The 18,794-nt window shown below is 39.1% G+C and overlaps 1 protein-coding gene across 1 annotated transcript in view; it reads left to right on the top strand.

The window, feature by feature from the left end:
• Window positions 1-18,794, top strand: part of CPQ (carboxypeptidase Q) — a 146,665-nt gene that overhangs the window by 96,551 nt on the left and 31,320 nt on the right. Inside the window, exon 6 of the mRNA XM_058032012.1 lies at window positions 10,613-10,704. Coding sequence (XP_057887995.1) covers window positions 10,613-10,704 — 92 coding nt within the window. The remainder of the gene's footprint in view (window positions 1-10,612; window positions 10,705-18,794) is intronic.

Below are 18,794 nucleotides of genomic sequence, written 5' to 3'. Positions count from 1 at the left end.
GCATTTAGGTCCCATCTGAGAAGAAGCACTTTTATTCTTTTCTTAGAGATGGCAAACACCTGGTTACCAGAACACATGTAGCATTGTGATAATCACCAGTCTCTCTCCTTTTAATCTGTCTGCAAACTCTGTGTGATAGATTGCAAATATCTCCGTGGCAGTATTGAGAGTGTTATTTGGGGTAATTAAGAGATGATGGGAAGACACTGGAGGTGTTTTAGAGAGGAAAGGCTAGCAGGTTCCCATCATTAAGCTGAGGGAATCCATGGGGTGTTGGATGAGCTGTAATGTAGTGTGATGCAGGCCTTTGGAAGCTGTAGGAGACACAGCACTCAAGCAAATTGCAGTTTTCTAGTTTTACAGAACACCAGCTGTGCTGCTAATTACAGCCTAGAAATCTCAAATCCAACTTGTTTTCAGGTTCCATTTATAATTCTAAACTTTTGTTAGTTTGTTAGTTTATGTACAAGGAAGAGCATCTCTGGAGCTGGCCAATGCCATTTGCCTCAGCGTTTTCATGTTGGCCCAGTTAGTGCTCTGGTGTTGTTTGAAACACAGCTTCTCATGTCCCTCTCTCGCACAAGAAGAGATAAAAGGTGAGATAAAAGACTAAATAAGCAGCTACACATAGAACATCACCATAAAAATCACATAAAATTTATTTTGCTGCCATATTTTTTTGTTGGATGGACAGTTTGCAGGACTTGATCCTCCTTTGGATATTGGTTTCAGTTTCTGTGGAGGAAATATTTGTCCTCCTTTCCCACCATTTCAACCTGCAGCTCTTCTTGCTCGGGAGTCACTTCTGCACTGGGTATTTGAGCGGGCAGCAGCTCGTATGTGTCCTGTGGATCCAGAGCTTTAGTCAGTACTGCCTCTTTGCTCCTAATCCAGCTGTGCTCCCATACTGCTTGGCTGAGGGGCATTTCCCAGCTGAGGCTGCAGGTGTTCTGCCCTCCTCCAGCCCTGCCAAAGCCACCTCACACTCTAGTGCTGGAAATATGGGCTTTTCATCCCTAAAGGGAGCTTGAAGGAACTGAATAATAACAATAATAGAGAAAGATCTTCAGGATGTGGTTGTATGGCAGTGTCAGATTTCCAAACATAGAATTTTAAGTCTCCTAACAGCAGTAGGGAGTATACTGGTGTTAGAAATCCAGTTGATTTTGGTAGATGAATTTCAGTGCTTTCTTCTGAAAAACTTCAGAAATTATAATTGTTATGTCTTTTTTTTTTAATTAAACATCTGGAATCAATTTTTTTCCTGTTGAGAATAGAAACTAATGAGGTATGTAACTTGACGCTACAGTCTAGTCTGTTTTCAGAGATCCATCTCTGCTAGCACAGGAGGAATCAAACAGTCAACAGGTTCTTTGTTCACATTCCAGGTTTCTTTCAGCAACATTTACCCACAAGCTCTCTTTCCTTGTTCAAGAAAGAGAGCTTTTTTCTACCTTTTCCTGGCTGTGTTTGGGTCTCTCTTGCTTCATTGCTAGCTAACTCTTGGTGCCCTGCCAAGCCCAGAGGTGCATACCCATCCATGAGCTACTGCTCAATCTGGGGACATCTTCAGAAGGCAATGGCTGAGCTGTGAATTTGTCAAATGACAAACTTTTCCTCTTTCTCTTCAATTGCTTGAACTTTTCCTCTTTCTCTTCAATTGCAGCCAGTGTAAGGAGTTGCCAGTGAATACTATCTGAACCCCTGCTTCCACTGAAGTGGTCAGTGCAGACTCCAGGAGAGGCTGCACTCCAAAGACCACCACAGTGGTGGGTTGGGATGCAGAGTGAACAGTTCCCTGTGCGTGCTGTTGTGTTGTGCACTGAGCTCATGTTCAGTCATGTCTGCCTACTGCCTCAGACCAGGAAATCTGTGCTTGGACTGTGCCTCAAAGTGCTTCTGAGTCCTGTTCTTCCATGTAAGAAAACACTTGCTATGGGGAGCTGCCAGAGCCAGTGAATAGCAGCAGTCAAGTAGATGAACAGGGAACATTTTCCTCTTTCACAGCCAGGGTAGGATGGTGATGGAGCTAGATAGCTGCTAGAGTAGCTTGATGAAGGAAGAATGATTGTTGACAAAATCTAATCCCAGTCATCACACCTTTTACACAGCTTTCCTGCATTCCTAGACGATGATGAAACATGAAAAAGGGAGAAATGTATGGTGATAGATGATAGGGGCCATTTCTCTTCTTTGTCTATTTGCCAGCATTAAGCTAACTGAGGCTTCATAAATCAGCTTTCCTGCAGATGTAGACACGGATCTGGCATGAACAAATTAGTGCTTTGTAGAAAAAAGACACAGAAAACTACAGAAATGTTTTTAAAACAATGCATGTAAGAATTTTAAGGTACTAATTGAGTTATTAATACTCATAAGGAGTTGATTAGACAGTTTTTCCCCCTTAAAACTTATTTAAAATTGAAATTGTAACTCTCATCTGAATTATACCCATGACTAATGTAACTGGAAAACCATTAGACAGATTTTTGTACAGTTCACTGTAGTCTTTGTATGAAGCTACATTTCTCCAGTCCAAATTCACTGGCTAATATATGAGGACTAAAGATATGTTTTATTAAAAACATGATCACCAGAGTAATTCCTTTTCTGCTAGCTTAATTGAAGTCAAATAAATGCAATTTTAACATGCTTGCAAAATATTTTGTTAAACATTTTTCTGAATTTCTTGTAGTGGTGTAATTTGCAGTCTAGGAGACATGTTGTGAAACATAATTAAATGACTACTTTTACAGTTTCTAAAGGACTACTTTTACAGTTTCTGAGGTTTTTTCTTTAATCAAATATGCCTGATATTAACTTCTTGTTCTTACATTCTTTTCACTTTCCCAAGGCTGAGTGTTTTGTTCTGGCCTTCACATTTTCAATTCTATTAAATCTTCTTGGTATGAAATATCTGCATATGCTGTTACACTACAAATACATTTATTCCTTCATTTTAACATTTGGTTGAGTGCATATTTAGCAAGTACTTAAATCTTCAATTTTCATACTGTGTTGACATAGCAGAAGGGTGACTACAAACATAAAAGGTTGCTAATCTGATGGTAAATTTAGATATACAGCCCTCCATAGCAATTTTGCTCTTTGTCTTGTGGACTGCTGCTTCTCTGCAAGATTTAATTTACCCAGAAAATTAAAGAAAAAATTGTAGCTTTGATTATCTGTAAAAATCTTTTAAAACCTGACAATGGTAGCTGTTGTGTGTTATTGGTTTTGTTATTCACGTCTCTAACATAGTTGATGTGGTGAAGTGCTGAAATCCTTCCCAAATGAAATAAGGGGGATCTTGTCCTTACTGTCATTTTTTTTAAGATATAAATTTTCAATATGGAGACAGAAGTGTGCCTGTTTCATTTTCTGACTCATCAGCTCTCAGAATAGCCTAACAGATTTGTTTTCTATTCCAAAGAGCAGGACAGCAGAGGCAGAATTCAGACCCACCTCTCATTATGATCAAACCATGCCTGATATTTGTAATCCCGTAGAGTGTGGGAGTGGGCCCCACATTGCATTTTCTGCTCCCCAATTTTGTGGGATCACATATATACCCTTAAGGAAGAATGTGTTCCTGAAGATGAATAAAGTGTATTTTAAATCTGGACAGTGTCTTATTCCTTTTGTGGGGCTCGGAGAACACGTTTACAGGACCAGAGCAAGGCATGGGGTGGAGGAGTTCTCTGCTGACTCTGCACTTGGCTTTTTTACACAGGAAAGTTTCTGTTTCCTTTTCTTCTCCTTTTTTTCTTTTTCCCCTCTTTTTTTTTTTTGGTACACATGATTTGTAGTGGCTCCATGGCACTACACGAAACAGTTCTTAGTTTAAAACCCCATGTGCAGACAAGCACATTTGGCAGTACTTCTCATCTGAAGTGCCCCTCAGCTATGCTGCCAGGTGGCAGGAAGGTGTCCACAGAGAAACCCTCTCTCTGGCACTGTTGTTGCCTGACTTGCAGCCCATAAGCACCAGGCTCTGGGCTTGGCTTCCCTCTTCTCTCCCTCACCCCCTCAAAGGGCTTAATCCATGTTATTTTTAGTTACTAGACTTGCAAATCATTCACAGATTTCCCCTCCAGTCTTGGATACCCAGCTCCTTCCTTGACATTTCCTCTTGGATGTTGCATTGCTTTTTAAAAATAAATCTATCTAAAACATCTCCCATTTCCCTTCTCCACTCTTCTGTAAATCTGCCCCTCTGTCATAAGATCATCAGCCTCCCTAAAAACAGAAAAAGAAAATTGCTTGTGTAATCTCAGTGTCTTGCTGCACTGCTGTTAAGACTGATGGTGCTCTGCAAATCCAGTCTTTCCCTAGGCTGGCTCATCTTGGGCACTGCCTTGCCCCTGTGCTGCCCTCTTTGAAAGGCCTGTCCAAACAGCTGCTCACAGTCTGTGCTAGTGGCAGTCGTGTCCTCTCAAGCCCCAAAACATGTTTCTGAGCAAGCTGACAGCCCCAGGCAAGGCTGAGCTGCAGCATCCGGCTTGGCTCATCACTCCGCTTTGATTTCCCCTCCCCAGCCACAGACCTGACCATTTTCTGTCGTCCTGCAATGCTTCATCTCTTCTGCTCCAGACCTCATCTCTCCTTACTCCAGAGTTTTGACACTCAGTGTTTTTTTTGTCTCCCAGTGCTATTTTTTGCAGTGCTTTGTCCTCGGTGCCACAAAAAGAAGCTATCAACAGACAAAAATCAAGGAGATTGCACTGCATTAGACTGGTTTAAGAAGAAAAGAAAGACAGTTTCCGAAGCTGAAGGCTGTTTCCCATGTCTAATTTGAGCCTCACTAGGGAATTAGAAATATGTTATAATCAAGGTTTAAGTAGCACTAAAACGGTTTTTTTCAGCTGTTCTTTGCCTTGTTTTTGTAAGCTTTTAACTTTGAAGCTCTACGAAGAACTTGAGGGTTCTGATTGGTGAGAGGGTGGACATGACCTGGCAATGTGCACTTATAGCCTAGAAAGCCAAATATGTCCTGGGCTGCATCCAAAACAACATGGTCAGCAGGGTGAGAGAGGGCAGTCTGCCTCTCTGGTCTCCCCTTGTGAGACCCCACCTGTGCTGCATCCAGCTCTGAGGATCCCAGGATAAGAAGGATGTGGACCTGCTGGGGTGAGTGCAGAGGAGGGCCTTGAAGATGATTACAAGGACCTCTCCTGTGAGGAAAGGCTGAGGGAATTGCAATTGCTCATCCTGGAGAAGAGAAGGCTTAGGGATGACTTTATTGTGGCCTTCCAGTACCTGAAGGAAGCGCACAAGAAAGATGAGGAGAGCCTATTTAGAAGAGCATGTAGCAACAGGCCATGGCGCAATGGTTTCAAACTTTGAGAGGAGGTTTAGATTAGATGCTTGGGAGGAATCCAAATTCCTTGGGTGAGATGGTGAGGGTGGTGAGGCACTGGCACAGGTTGCACAGAGAGGTGGCAAATGCTCTGTCTATACAAGTGTTTAAGGCCAGGCTGGATGGACGTCTGAGCAACCTGGCCTAGTGAAATGTCGCTGCTCATGGCAGGGACGTTAGAACTAAATGATCTCTAATGTCCCTTCCAACCCAAACCATTCTATGATTCTGTGATTTTCTCTGTGAAATCATTATTTGTCATTCAATTAAAAAAACAATTTCTTCTTAAATAAATGAATACACAGGCACTTTTCTGCACAAGTACTGAGATCAGTTGTTTAAACCGTAGAGAGCTGTGTTTCTAACAAGAGTGAAAGCCAAAGTACTTTTCTGGTTTAGAATGGAAATTTCTTCTAGGTCTTCAGAGGAAAAAGTCTGGACATCTTCAATTAACTGTGTTATTACTATCATCCTATTGATTACAGTTTATTTCTGTATGTATATTATTTGAAATTAGGCAGGGAAACAGGTTGCTAGCAGTAAGAGCTTTTTCTCTTCCTTGCCCATACCACAGGATACATAAATCAGGTATTAGCAGACTGTACCACTGTTTTTGATGATGAGTTCTTATCTTTAGCAAAATGCGGAGTACTGGTTTTATTTTTATTTTATGCTGTGGCAGAAATGGAAATTCCAGGTATTTTATGAGAAGTGCATGCATGATAGAAATATCCCGTCTAATGACACCCAGTAAATCCCCTATGTCTAATCAGCTCCAAACTTGAAAAAGGTAGGGAGTGTAATAAGAATTTAAAGAATGTCAGCAACATCATTGTGTATCTTGATATTTTTTATATAAATACTTATAAATATTTTTGTATAAATACCTTTTAAAGTAATTAAAAACCACAAGGTGACAATACAGAAAAAGCCACAGCCCATGTATGTTCAGCACAGCAGAGGACAATGCTTAAGGATGATATATCTGTATATACCTCCCTAGTAGCTCCTAAAGCAAGTATATTAGTGACTTAGGGAGTAAGAGAACACAGAGAATAGTTTGGGTTGATAAACAACATTAAAGGTCCAACACCCCTATAATGAACAGGAACTGCTTCAACTTGATCAGGTTGCTCAGAGCCCTGTTGCATCTGACCTGGAATTTCTCCAGGGATGGGGCATCTACAATCTCTCTGGGCAACCTGTGACCATGTTTCACTGCCCTCACTGTAAAAAGCATTTCCTTAGATCTAATCTGAATCTACTCTCCTTTAGTTTAAAACCTTTGCTCCTTGTCCTTATTGTCACGGGCCCTGCTACAAAGTCTGTCCCCATTTCTTGTTGATTCCTTTCAGTTACTGGAAGGCTCCTCTAAGGTCTCCCTGGAGCTTTCTCTAGCCTCAGCCTTTCCTCGTAGGAGAGAAGTTCCATCTTTGTGACCCTCCCCTGGACCCACTTACCTATGTCCATGTCTTCCCTGTGCTGAGGACTTCAAGGCTGGATGCAGCACTCCAGGTGGGGTCTCCCCAGGGGAAGTAGAGGGCAGAATCACCTCCCTTGATTGGCAGTGCAATTTATTCTACTTTATGCTCAGATCAAGGCTTTTCTAGGCCATTTATGCAGGGTCTTAGGAATGCATTACTTCCTTGTTTTGCTTTGCCTCTGTGTACAGCTTTTGCTTTCCTTATTAAATGGTCTTTATCTCAACACATGGGTTTTTTAGCTTTTATCCTCTTGATTTTCTCCCTTATCCCATTGATGAGGGAGTGAGCAAGCAGGGGCTTGGCTGCCAGCTGAGGTTAAACCTTGACACCTGTTAATCTACTCACATCCATTTGCAGTTTGCTTGTATGCCTCATATAAGCTGAACAGCTATTTGATTTGCTTGTGTGTGATCCCATGACTTGATTTGCAGGGAAAATATATGTTTTTACAAAGGTGGAATGCTTTTTATGGTTTTGTAAACTGGTCAGTCTTAAAATGACATTGAAGAAGCCTGTTAGGAATCTACACCCTATCTTAGAAAATATTTTATCTTTGTGATCCTCCCCATCGGTAAGGATTTATGGTTATAAAGTAGGAAAATAGTTACTGAAGGAAATTTTGTGTTTATAGTACTGATCTCTATTTTGATTTTAGAAAGATGATTCAAGTTTTCCTTCCTGACTTGTAGGCTATATTGAGAATGAAGTGGGTTTATTTTTTTCCTTTACATGTGACAGGCCATTATGATTTGTCTCTACATGTACAAAATGTTACATTTCAGTTTTGCTATGTGGGAATGTCTCAATTCTGTCAAGCATGAGCAAGACATGTAGGACGTAAAATTCAGGTCTTGCTGCTGTTATCTATGAATGTGGGCAATTTATGATGATTTAAAAGAAACAGAATATAGAACCAATAAGCCCTACACATTGGTATGACAGCAGTGTTTGTGGTACCCAAGGAGAAGGAAAGGATAGCAGCCACGCCAGCACAGAGGGAGTGTAATAGAGCAGGTGTCCTGCTGTGCTTGCTGCAGATGTATCCTTAGTCATAGATTGACCATATCAGTGTTTTTATTTCATTTGTGATTCCACATTCCCATAGTATCTTTTATGTTTGAGATAAGCCCTAAGAATATAGAGGCTGATCACCAAAATGTTCTTTGTGGTAAACTATGATTTTATTTCAGTTAAGGGCAAGGTAGAAGGGAGAAAAAAAGATAACACATTTTTCTAAAACACTGTGGAGATTTGGAAATTCATTTGTAGGTTTTTTCTTCTGATAGCCTTTTTAATAGTATGTAATAAGTCATTTATTCAGATAACAAGGAAAGAGGCACAATTTTATTTGTATAACAGTTTTCCTTCATTTAAAATTGCCTACTCACCCCTCAAATGTGTTGCACCCATCATAAAACAGTTTCCTAGCCCAATTGCTATTTTATCCTGTCTTTTCAATATATATTTGGGCTGCAATCTGAAAGACTTCTGATTTTGTGAAGATGATACCTTGCTGGGAACCAGTGGTTTTTAAGAAGCAAACCAAAGTAGTTAAACTTACTTTGAAAAACTTCTGTAAATTGAATACAGAACTTCTTTTTTTTTCTAATAAAAACATGCATTGAGAATATTCTCAGCAATTTTACTTCTGGATACTGGATTTGTTTGCTGCTCTTTGGTCAGATTAGCTCCGCTTTTAATAGCAGGTAGATAAATAGTTATCACTTTCAGATTAAGATAATGAGGAAATTAAATTTTCCCCTGTAGACTTTGTTTGTATTTAAAATAACTGCCTCCATAGCTCATATATTTTTATTTTTTTGCCACGTCCCAGACTGGAGAGACCAAAACTCAGCAGGGCTTTTTTATTTCCCCAGCTTCAATGGACAGATGCAATGATGGGCTGGGGATGGGGTGGGGGGAGCCATAAGAATCTCTAATGTCTTTTCCACAAGTGAGCTGAGATCATCTCCAGCCCCTGGAGAGGAGGAGCTGAGGTTACAGCCCATCTGAGCCAACCATGAGGATGCCCTGATCACTGGCCCTCACTGGCTAAGGGCAGCAGTGGCAGACTAAAGCAGATTGATTTTTGCCTGGGAGGAGCCAGGAGAGGCTGCTTCCCTGTCTTGAGCATTTCCTACCAAATCTACACTCACAGGCTTGGTATGGTGGGCTGGAGATTGGACTTCACTTTGCCTTTTTGTGATATGACAAATAAACTTCCTTTTCCCACTTAAACTGCAGTGCTGCTGGAACCATACTACAGCACTGGCCTCTGTGTTTTATACCAGCACTTCTTTTTCACAGCCACCTCTTCTAACCAAGCTGCTGACATATTTGGGGTTATTTTGGGCTTAAATCTTTCTGACTTCAAATTGGGAGCTATTTTATTATCTCAAGTTTGCCTCATAACCCATCTGACTAATTTGAAAAGCAAAGGAGTCTAATCCTTTACTATTGTGATTTAGGAGAGCAGGGAATCTACTGGGAGGTGTGCAGAAGGTTGTCTTTAAAGTAATGAAGTTTGACAGCCTTTCTGTTTACAGTCAGCAGATCAACATTCAGAAAATACACCTTTAAACTTGTTTGCACTTCTTTATGAAATATTAGTATAAATATAAATATATAAATATAAAAGAGCTTAGGAAAATCCAAGCTCTTTTGTTCAGATTCGGGGTATTCCTACTATATTCTGCCTTCAGTTTGGAGAATTGCTATCATGTAGTTTTGAGAAGAAATGCGTGGATCGTATTCATTGTGTCAAAAGAAAAAAATTAATGGAGGTCAAGTCTATTGGCAGTCTTCATCCATTTCAGTTAGGAAATGAAATAAGTTTTGACAGTGATACTGATATTATTTCTCTTCAGCACAATAGTGTGTGTGTGGTACTTTATCACTTGTGATAATCTTCTCATGTTTTTTCTTTATTTTTTTCTCTAACATAATTAGCATTCCACTGCACAGAGAACAATGTTTTCTTTATCTGTTTGCTCTTCCATGCTCTCAAGTTTCTCTCAATGTATTCATTTATGAATAGAAACAACCAAATAAATAGAGGGAAGCAACTTCTATCTGATCAATTCTACCATGGCAAAAATGGCTTCAAAATATATCTGAGAATTATCTTTCTGATTGAGCTACCATAGCAAAATAGAAAATGGCTTCATGTTCGCCTTCTTTTAGAAAGTCGTGCATACATTTAGCAGCTGACTCTTTCAGATTCCAAAGTACAGATTACTGCTTTTCATTTCTCTGATTGATAAAAACCAAAATGATATTACATAGCCCCTTAGTTCTTGAAATTGATAAACATTTCTCATAAAAATCCAGCAGCTCATTTTCAATTAATTGTAATAAATGAACCATGACAAAGCAATGGTAGTTTTCATGAAAATTTGATTTGGATCTGCTACAAGCGGATATGTATTACTTATTGCAGACCACCCCAATGACAGCAGCACATGTTTTAGAAATCTATCAAGGTAGTTACTCTCTGGTGTGGTTTTCAGACAGTTTCAGTATGTCCCTGAAGTGTGCTTCTCTTCTGCTGCTACAACTGGCAGCAGTACCTCAACTGCCCACTTCTTCCTCATGTGAACTCTCTCCCCACACCCCTGTCTTTCATAGAAAAACCCATACTTGGTATAGGTGGTGTTTGGTTTGTGGAAATACAGGCTTTTTATCCAGTGAAGGCTGGAGACCAATGCAAAAAATGCTCAAAATATATCTGTCTTTAGTACTAAAAACAATATTAAAACCTGTGTTTTAGGACTTCGTCCAAAAAGGACACTGCGCTTGGTGCTGTGGACAGGAGAAGAGCAAGGAGGAGTTGGTGCTGAGCAATACTATCAGTTCCACAAGGTAAATATGTCTTTTCAACATTTTCTTGACAGTGCTTTTCTCCCCAGTCTTATGACTTGACTACTATTTTTGTCAAGATGTTCAGCTTAATATCTCACCAAAACCGGTGATCGCAGTTCTGCCTGAAAGTATATTTTCTGGTTTTAATCATAAATATAAACTTAATTTCACATTTAACAGTAAGCCCTGCAACCACACATGTGCATGTTCCACTTGACCTAAGATACTTTGTCAGAAAAGTGTTCTGAAACAGATATTTCATTATATCTGCCATAGCTTTCAAACATAGCTAACCTTCTGAGAATGAATGATGAATGGTCCCCATATGTTTGCAATATAAATAAATTTTGTTTGCCTTATGTATTTCTGCTTCATTGCATTTTCCCATAAGATTTACAATGTAAAACATAAAATAATATGAAGAAAAGTATTTTCTACCTTATCTTGGTAGTGCGTAGTCTATAATGTACTTACTAATTGTAAGTTTTGTGGGATCTGGAAATCCTAAAAGGTTGATTTCTGGTGATGCAAAGAACACACAAGCTCTATGACTTATGGCTATGAGGATAAAAATGTAACATTTATCTCTCCTGCCAACAGCTGCCATTTCAAAATACATCATGAGATAAAGGGCAGTTGCCAAAACTATTTTGGAGATGAGTCTTTGGAATATGTGTGTGTTTGGGTGTTTTTCCACAGAAAAATTAAGCTTGAATGATTATACCTGTGTAATAGCATATACAGAATAGTTTATACCTGTATAACTATTCTAAAGTGATCTTTTATTCTTCTCCCTAATTAAGTAGTATAACCCTCAACAATGGCTAATAAATCCAAGGCAGAGGCAAGGTGAATGCAAATGTGCCTAGGAAGCTACCTGTTCTACAACAGCATGAAAGCAGACTTGCAAGCAATTCTTAAGAGCATTTTTTAATGCTAAGCAACCTATCAGAACAATAAATGAAAACATCCCTTTGAATCAAATTCACTGTGATGAACCAAATTAGATCAACTTGCATCTGGAATAGAGTTATCAGAGATAGGTTTAGAGCAGTTAGTTTTCTGACTAATTGATGAACGATCAAATATTTCCCACTAACTAGTTTCATATTGCCAAGAAGTGTATTTAACTACCCATGTATAATGTTGTACCTCCTTGTATCTCCAAATTACAGGGATAACTCAGCTTTGTTATTTATTTTGGAAGAGGTACCCAAGAGCTTGCTTTTTTAGCTTCAGGGAGGTGACAGGTTGCAGTTTAGTATATGTTAAGGATTCTGGATTTACCACTGGTACTCTGATATTCAGCAGGATTAGAAATATTCTGGAATAAGTAGCACATGAAAGAGATGCTTCTTTTGTACAGAACTGCATTTTGGAGGAGCTGAAAGGATGGCCTGTACACACCACTTACCAGAAATGTATCTGAAGATTTACCTCTGTAGCTGTCCATGTTGGACAATAAGATCCATCCTATGGTGATGATGTCAGCAACGCATGAAGTTGTCTCATGTTTGCTCATCTTTTGCCATGATGGCTTTGTTTCACTGTTGTCTCAAAGATTTCTATTCAGAAATAATACCAAAAAGCAGACTTAAGGATCAAATAGGGAAATATAAAGCAGGCTGGGTGTTGCATGCAAGATATTTGGTTACTTTGCTTTTAGAATGTTGAGACAAAGATGTGTCTCAGTTCTTGCTCTGCTGGTGAGATTCCATCTGGATGTTGTGCTCTGCAAAGAAAGCCCTGTCTGACTTAACAGTTTGTAATTTACATGGAGAATTTAAGCAGAAATGACATCCGTCTGTTGTTTGTTGTTCTTGTTTCCCCTCTGCCATGTGATCTGGCATAATTATAAATCGATTTGACTATAGGATGTTGCATTACTCATGATAATGAAATAAAGTTGATTAATACTGTACATTAAATTTAGCATGAAAAATAACTTAACCTTTTAATGATTTACTTGCTCAAATTTCTGGCAATTAAGATAGTATGGCACACACATTGCTTGCCGATGGTAATGAATACAAGTTAAATAAGAGTGGTATTTAAAGATGCCTTGTAAAATAAAAGCCTGTATGATTCATCTACATCGCTGGACTTACGAGTTTAGTTCGATACAAACAAGTAGAAATATGAATGCAGTAATTCAGCACAGGCAGACATGGATTTCCTTGGCATAGTAAATTGCCTCCTCATGTCAGTGGAAATGTGGCAAGGGAGAAGAAATGAAGACAATATAGTACTGGACAAGTACAGATGCCTTTTTTTTTTTGTCACTTATTTATTATATCTTTCAATTTAAGTTCAGGTCCTTCTTCCTCATCCATCATTGTAGGTTGTCACTGCTAGAAAGTGGATAAGTTACTGCAGAAATAATTGAGATAGCATCATTGTGGTTTTACTATGGTGCCAATAATTAACACATATCCCCATGTAATAGCCTTATTTATAACACTCAAGTTTTTCTCTAGATCCCAGTATTATAAATTCTGATTATTAAAGCTAGTGATGGGGTGTATTAGCTGTACAGAGCTTTATGAGAATGTAAGAGCCATATTTGTTGATCAAAACCTCTAGTGCTTTAGACTAGTGTAGTGCTGTCTCCTGTTTCTGATAGCATCCAGTAAATATGTGCTTAGGAAAAGCATATTTGTCCAACTGCAGTCAGGTGAAGCTCAGACACATCCATTACCCACACAACCATGCTTTTGGTTTGTCAAATATTTTTCTGGAGAGCATCACATGGTCCTCGTCCATTGTTTTCTTTGCATGATTTTTCTAAGCCATTTCCAAGAGCTGAAAGCCCTGTATATTCCAGCACTTTTAGTGCTTCCATTGGTGCAAGGGTACCTGCCACCCACCAGGACATCACAGAGCACCTGCTCAGTCTTGATCATGAGTTAGAAGCCTCTTGGGGGAATTACCAGCACCTTTGCTTCCAAAGGAGATACCTGTTGAAGTGCTCACTGCTTTTAGCTCTCAGCCAATAATTAGATTTAATTTCAGACTAGAAAAAGAGTTGATTTTCCTTAGCGTTAAAGATTCTTATCTTGATAAAGAGCAGTGAAATTCAAGTATCTAAGTTCAAATCAGACTGCAGGGCTTGGAGTTTGACACTGCATCTGAAGTCTTCTTCCAGTGGTTAGTGTTGTGTGACCCAGTTCCTGAGTAGGGCTCTTCTGTACAGACAATACATTACATAGCTTCAGAATCATGAAACGTTGCAAGGCTACTTTCTCATAGATGTCAAATTGAAAACTAGAGTAACATAATTCTAGAAGGCCTCATGATGCAACTCTTCAGTACAGATTCTGCTACAGCCTTTACCAATGATACCTGAGTGCCCTCAGCCAGAGTTAAGTGTGTTGTTTTTTTGTGTGTTTACTCTTATGCTGTCTTTGTGAAAGGAGAAAGAAATATATGTAATGAAGTGTCTGTCCTCCTTTTCATTGCTTTGGACTAGATTCTGTGAAAGGTCTGTGTACCATGAAACAAGGTTACAGTTATTTACCCAGCTGAATTAAGGGTATGAATGACTGATAATATTTATTTTGGAATAGAAGTATTGCATACAATCTTTTGGCAAAACAAATATATTTCGTAATGAGAAGACTAAGAGATCCTAGGCCACATTCAAATTTACTTTAGTAACTTGGTTGTGATCACTGGAGGCATTAATATGTTATTAATTCAATTCAAACCCCATTACAGAAGGCATTCTCAATATTTCATATTTCTGCATGTTGGTATTCTTATATTGATACTTACAGTACTTACCTCAATTTCTGGTGCAAACACCATACAGTATTTTAACTTTTTAGTAAAAGTTTAACTACATTTTAAAAAATCAATCACTAGTGTTTACTATGGTTTCTTTTTTGTATTTATTACCAAGATCTAATATTTTGCTGGAACTGTGTCTGCATGAAAACAGGACTTTCTGAAATGCTGGCATTTATTTCGTGCTAGTTTAAGTACACTTTGTTGATGATCACACAAGATTTCTACTGTGATTTGCTAATGAGTTGCTTCCTCTAAGAAGCAAATATTAAAAAAAAAAAATCTTGTCACTTTCAAGTGAAAAGATTCTTCTCCAGAAAATATTGTCTCCTTAAAACCATAGTTTTCAGAACACTTTATATCCTGAGGTACCAAGTATTCTGGTGAAATGTAAGACATGAATTGAACCAAACACATAAAGGACTTTATTGGGGATTCTTTTATGCCAGGAAAATGTGTTGACCATTAGCCTTTTGACTTTCCTCAGGCAATATTCTCTATAATCAAAAATTACATAAAATTACTGCTGCTTTTTTAGGTCACTGATGTCCTGTTGATTCCTTTCATTGCAAGGAGAAAGAAATGCAGAAAGAGTGAGATGTGCATCTGCAAAACTACAGAAAGAAAGTAATCACATTGTGTTCTACAGTCTCACAACAGGCAGTAGCACTACTGATTGTATTAAGCACAGTATAGATAACATAGTGACAGAATTATCTTTTACACCAGTTCTAGGTCCATGGGAATTTCTAATTCCCTAGTATTTAGGAATAAGCTTTCTTGTGAAAGCTGCAGAGAAATACAGATTTTGCTAAAACACAAACCCAAGTTTATTCCTTACACTGCCTGAAGGATGGAAGACCCCAAATCAGTCATGACAGTGTGTCTTCTGGATATCTAGTCTTCCTTCCATGTAGATAAGATTCTTACATGTCTAGTGTTAGAAAAACTTTTCTCTGTGAATCTTTCTTTTTCTCTCAAGCAAATCTTCTGTGTGCATCTTGCAATCTTTGTCCTCTGTGCATCTTCTCTTTCTCTCAGCAGAGCTGCCAGTTGAATCTGGTGGGAATTCTGATAGAGAATCTTCTGAGGATTGCTGCTTCAAGTGCATGCTTCAGGCAAATTCACCCATCCACAGGTCTTTGGTCCTATGGGATGTTCAGTTGTAAGAAAGTTGGCTTCCTCCTATCAAAACTCCCTGCAGCTGTGAAAGATGTAGAAAATTATGTATGTGCTGTGATAATTTCTAAGGTGCTGCAAATTTATTTTCACTTATCTTTTGTTGAAAGTTGCCGAAATACTCATTAGCTTCCTGAAGGAGTAACATCATCTTTGTTTGAAAGATGTCAACCACAATTTTTAATTTTAGCATTGCTGCCCATTTTTCTAGTGAAAACATAAATCCTGTCAAAGGAGGACAGTGTTGGGGTGGTCATTCAGAGCCATAGACATTGTTTTGATACCTTTGCATTTGAGCAGTAAAAGGCCTAAAGTTATGGAATGTTTTCCAGGAAGAGAACTTATCTTTGATAGGCCCATTTGTCAAAGAAAAAAAAATCACCCAACACAAGATTTCAGGAATACCTTACTTAGCCTGCTGCCAAGTTCAGCGCTCTCTGCTTTCTCTTGTCTATCATCCCAGGGAACTTACAATAACTTACAATACTGAATGGTCATCTCTGTGAGTGCTGGCAAGTCATCATAGAGGAAACAGTTGTGGTATTGTACAAGGCAGAACGTGGCAGTAACGTGTTTTTACTGAGTGAAGTGCTAATAAATACACGACCAAATTGCTCCAGGGCTGTTGAAGTTACTGGGATTTTTGTCATTGGCTTCTCAGAGGCCAGAACTTGTCCTACAGAACAAACCCCTAAACCTGTAGACTTTTTTACGTACTGCTTTCCCATAAAATGTGACAGAAGAATATTTTATCTTGTAACAAAAGGATGAGTCTTTTTCATACCTTGTCATCTAGGAAAAATAGTGCTTCTAAATCTTCAGCTTTACATCAGCTTTCTCCCATATAATAATGGGATAATTTACGAACATGAATAACTCACAGTGTTCCTGATTTTCCCTGTCTTCATTCAAAAAGAGTGTAAATGATATGATCACGCTTGTGGCTGGTATTTATTGTGCCTTGATGCTGGTGGATCTCTGCTTCCTAACAGCTGCCGTGGTGTTTTTTCTCTAGTTTCAATTTATCCTGTTTTGCTTCATTAAATTATCTTCATGCTAAACAGCAACTCAAAATTATACTACATCATGTTTATATATTATTGAATACTTAGAGGATGTTATTTATTTTGCTTTTTTTTTTTTCTTTTCTAGCTGTCACATGTACTTAGGTGCTTCCAGTGTTTTTTCTTGTCTTTCCTGTAGTCTAAGTTGCCAGCGTAAAAAATCTGGATGCTGATTTAAACCTTTTTTTATTACTGCAAGTGGGATGACCACCACTTCCCTGTGAGTTCTACAACATGGTTGCCATGCTGTACTTGTTTCCCGACTGCTCTGGAACAAATACTGGAATACAAGTGTTGTTGTTTCTTAAAGTTAAGCGTAAATCAATAACAGAAAGCTGAAAACACAGTGTCAGATTAACTGATGTCCTTTATCACTGGAACAAATGAACCATTAGTCAAGTGCTTTGTCCTTACAGACTTTGGTATTTTTCCTGTAAAGTGGTGATTCTTCTCAGTGGAACAAAAAAGAAAACCCGTAAATGAGCTGTTGGACAAGTAATACTCTATTTTAAACAGCCCCAAAATACTGAAGGCTCTTAGGATAGCTGTTCCCTGCATTAAACTTTCAGGTATGTCCCTGCTTAAGCTGAGTAAGAGGGATTGCCATCTGTGACTCAATGGATTAGTCATGAGATGTTGCCGTCTAGCTTAACATCTGGTAAGAATTAACAATTGAGATTTTGACTGAATAAGTAACTACTTAGGTAGTTAGTAAGGTATACCTGCTTGGGATTGCCAGTGGCTAGCCTAGAAGAAAGAAGTACCAGTTGTATATATTACAAGGGTTTGTTTTCTTAATGGAAGGAGTTTACTATAATTACAGGCTAAATGACAGACCTCAGAGGGTGGGACAGTAATCAGTGGCACAGGGTCTGGTTGGAGGCTTGTCACTGGTGGTGTCCCCCAAGGATCAGTACTGGTCCCAGTATTGTTTAGCTTTTCACCAGTAACTTGGATGAAGGGGCAGAGGCCTCCCCAGCAAGTTCCCAACAACACAAAGCTGGGAGGAGCAGCCGATACCCCAGAGGGCTGAGCAGCCCTTCAGAATGATCTTGGCAGGCTGGAGATGGGCAGAGAAGAAAAATCTGAAACAGCAGAGGTGAATGCAGGGTCCTACACCTGAGGAGGAATAACCCCATGTACCAGTACAGGCTGGGAACCAACCTGCTGGAAAACAGCTTCATGGGAAAGAGACCTGAGGGACCTAGTAGACACCAAGCTGTCCATGAGCTAGCAGTGTGCTCTAAGAAGGCCAAAGGTATCCTGGGGTGCTCTAGGATGAACACTGGCAGCAGGTTGAGGGAGGTGATCCTGCCCTTCTATGCAGACCTGGTGAGGCTACAGCTGGAATGCAGCACCCAGTTCTGGGATCCACAGTACAAGAGAGATGTGAAGCTCCTGGAGCACACAGAGGGTGAAAAAGATAAGGTGAGAAGACAACTAGGAGAGGATCTCATCAATGTCTATCAGTCTCTCAAGGGAGGGTGTCAAGAAGATGGAGCCAGGCTCTTAGTGGTGCCAAGCAATAGGACAAGAGGCAATGGACAGAAACTGATGCACAGGAAACTCCACCTGAACGTGGGGAGGAACTTCTTTCCTTGTGCAGGTGTAGTGGAACAGATTGCCAAGAGGCTGTGGAGTCTCCTTCACTGGAGATATTTGAGAACCATCTGGACACAATGCTGTGCCACATGCTCTGGGATGGCCCTGCTTGAGCAGGGAGGTTGGAGCAGACCATCCACTGTGCTCCCTTCCAACCTTGTCCTTTCTGTGATTCTGTGATTTCATGTTATCAGGTTTTTGCCTTAGAGATGACAAGTACTTTTATTTTTAGTTCTGCTTAGAAAAAACAAAAAAATAGATTGTTTATAGAGAAAACAGAAATAAAATGAATTAAAATAAAAAACTTAAAATAAGAGAAGTATTGGTAAGGATTGTGCCTAATTGTGTATTCAATGAGAATAGCAAGCTATAGAAAGCCAATTTTCCCATGCAGTATTTATTATAATGTTTCATTTAAAAATTCAATTGAAGAGCTAAAGATGACATAATAAAGACACA

Source organism: Melospiza georgiana, chromosome 1 (assembly GCF_028018845.1).
Source record: "Melospiza georgiana isolate bMelGeo1 chromosome 1, bMelGeo1.pri, whole genome shotgun sequence".
Classification (NCBI taxonomy): domain Eukaryota; kingdom Metazoa; phylum Chordata; class Aves; order Passeriformes; family Passerellidae; genus Melospiza; species Melospiza georgiana.
This window is presented reverse-complemented; position numbering and strand designations above follow the sequence as displayed.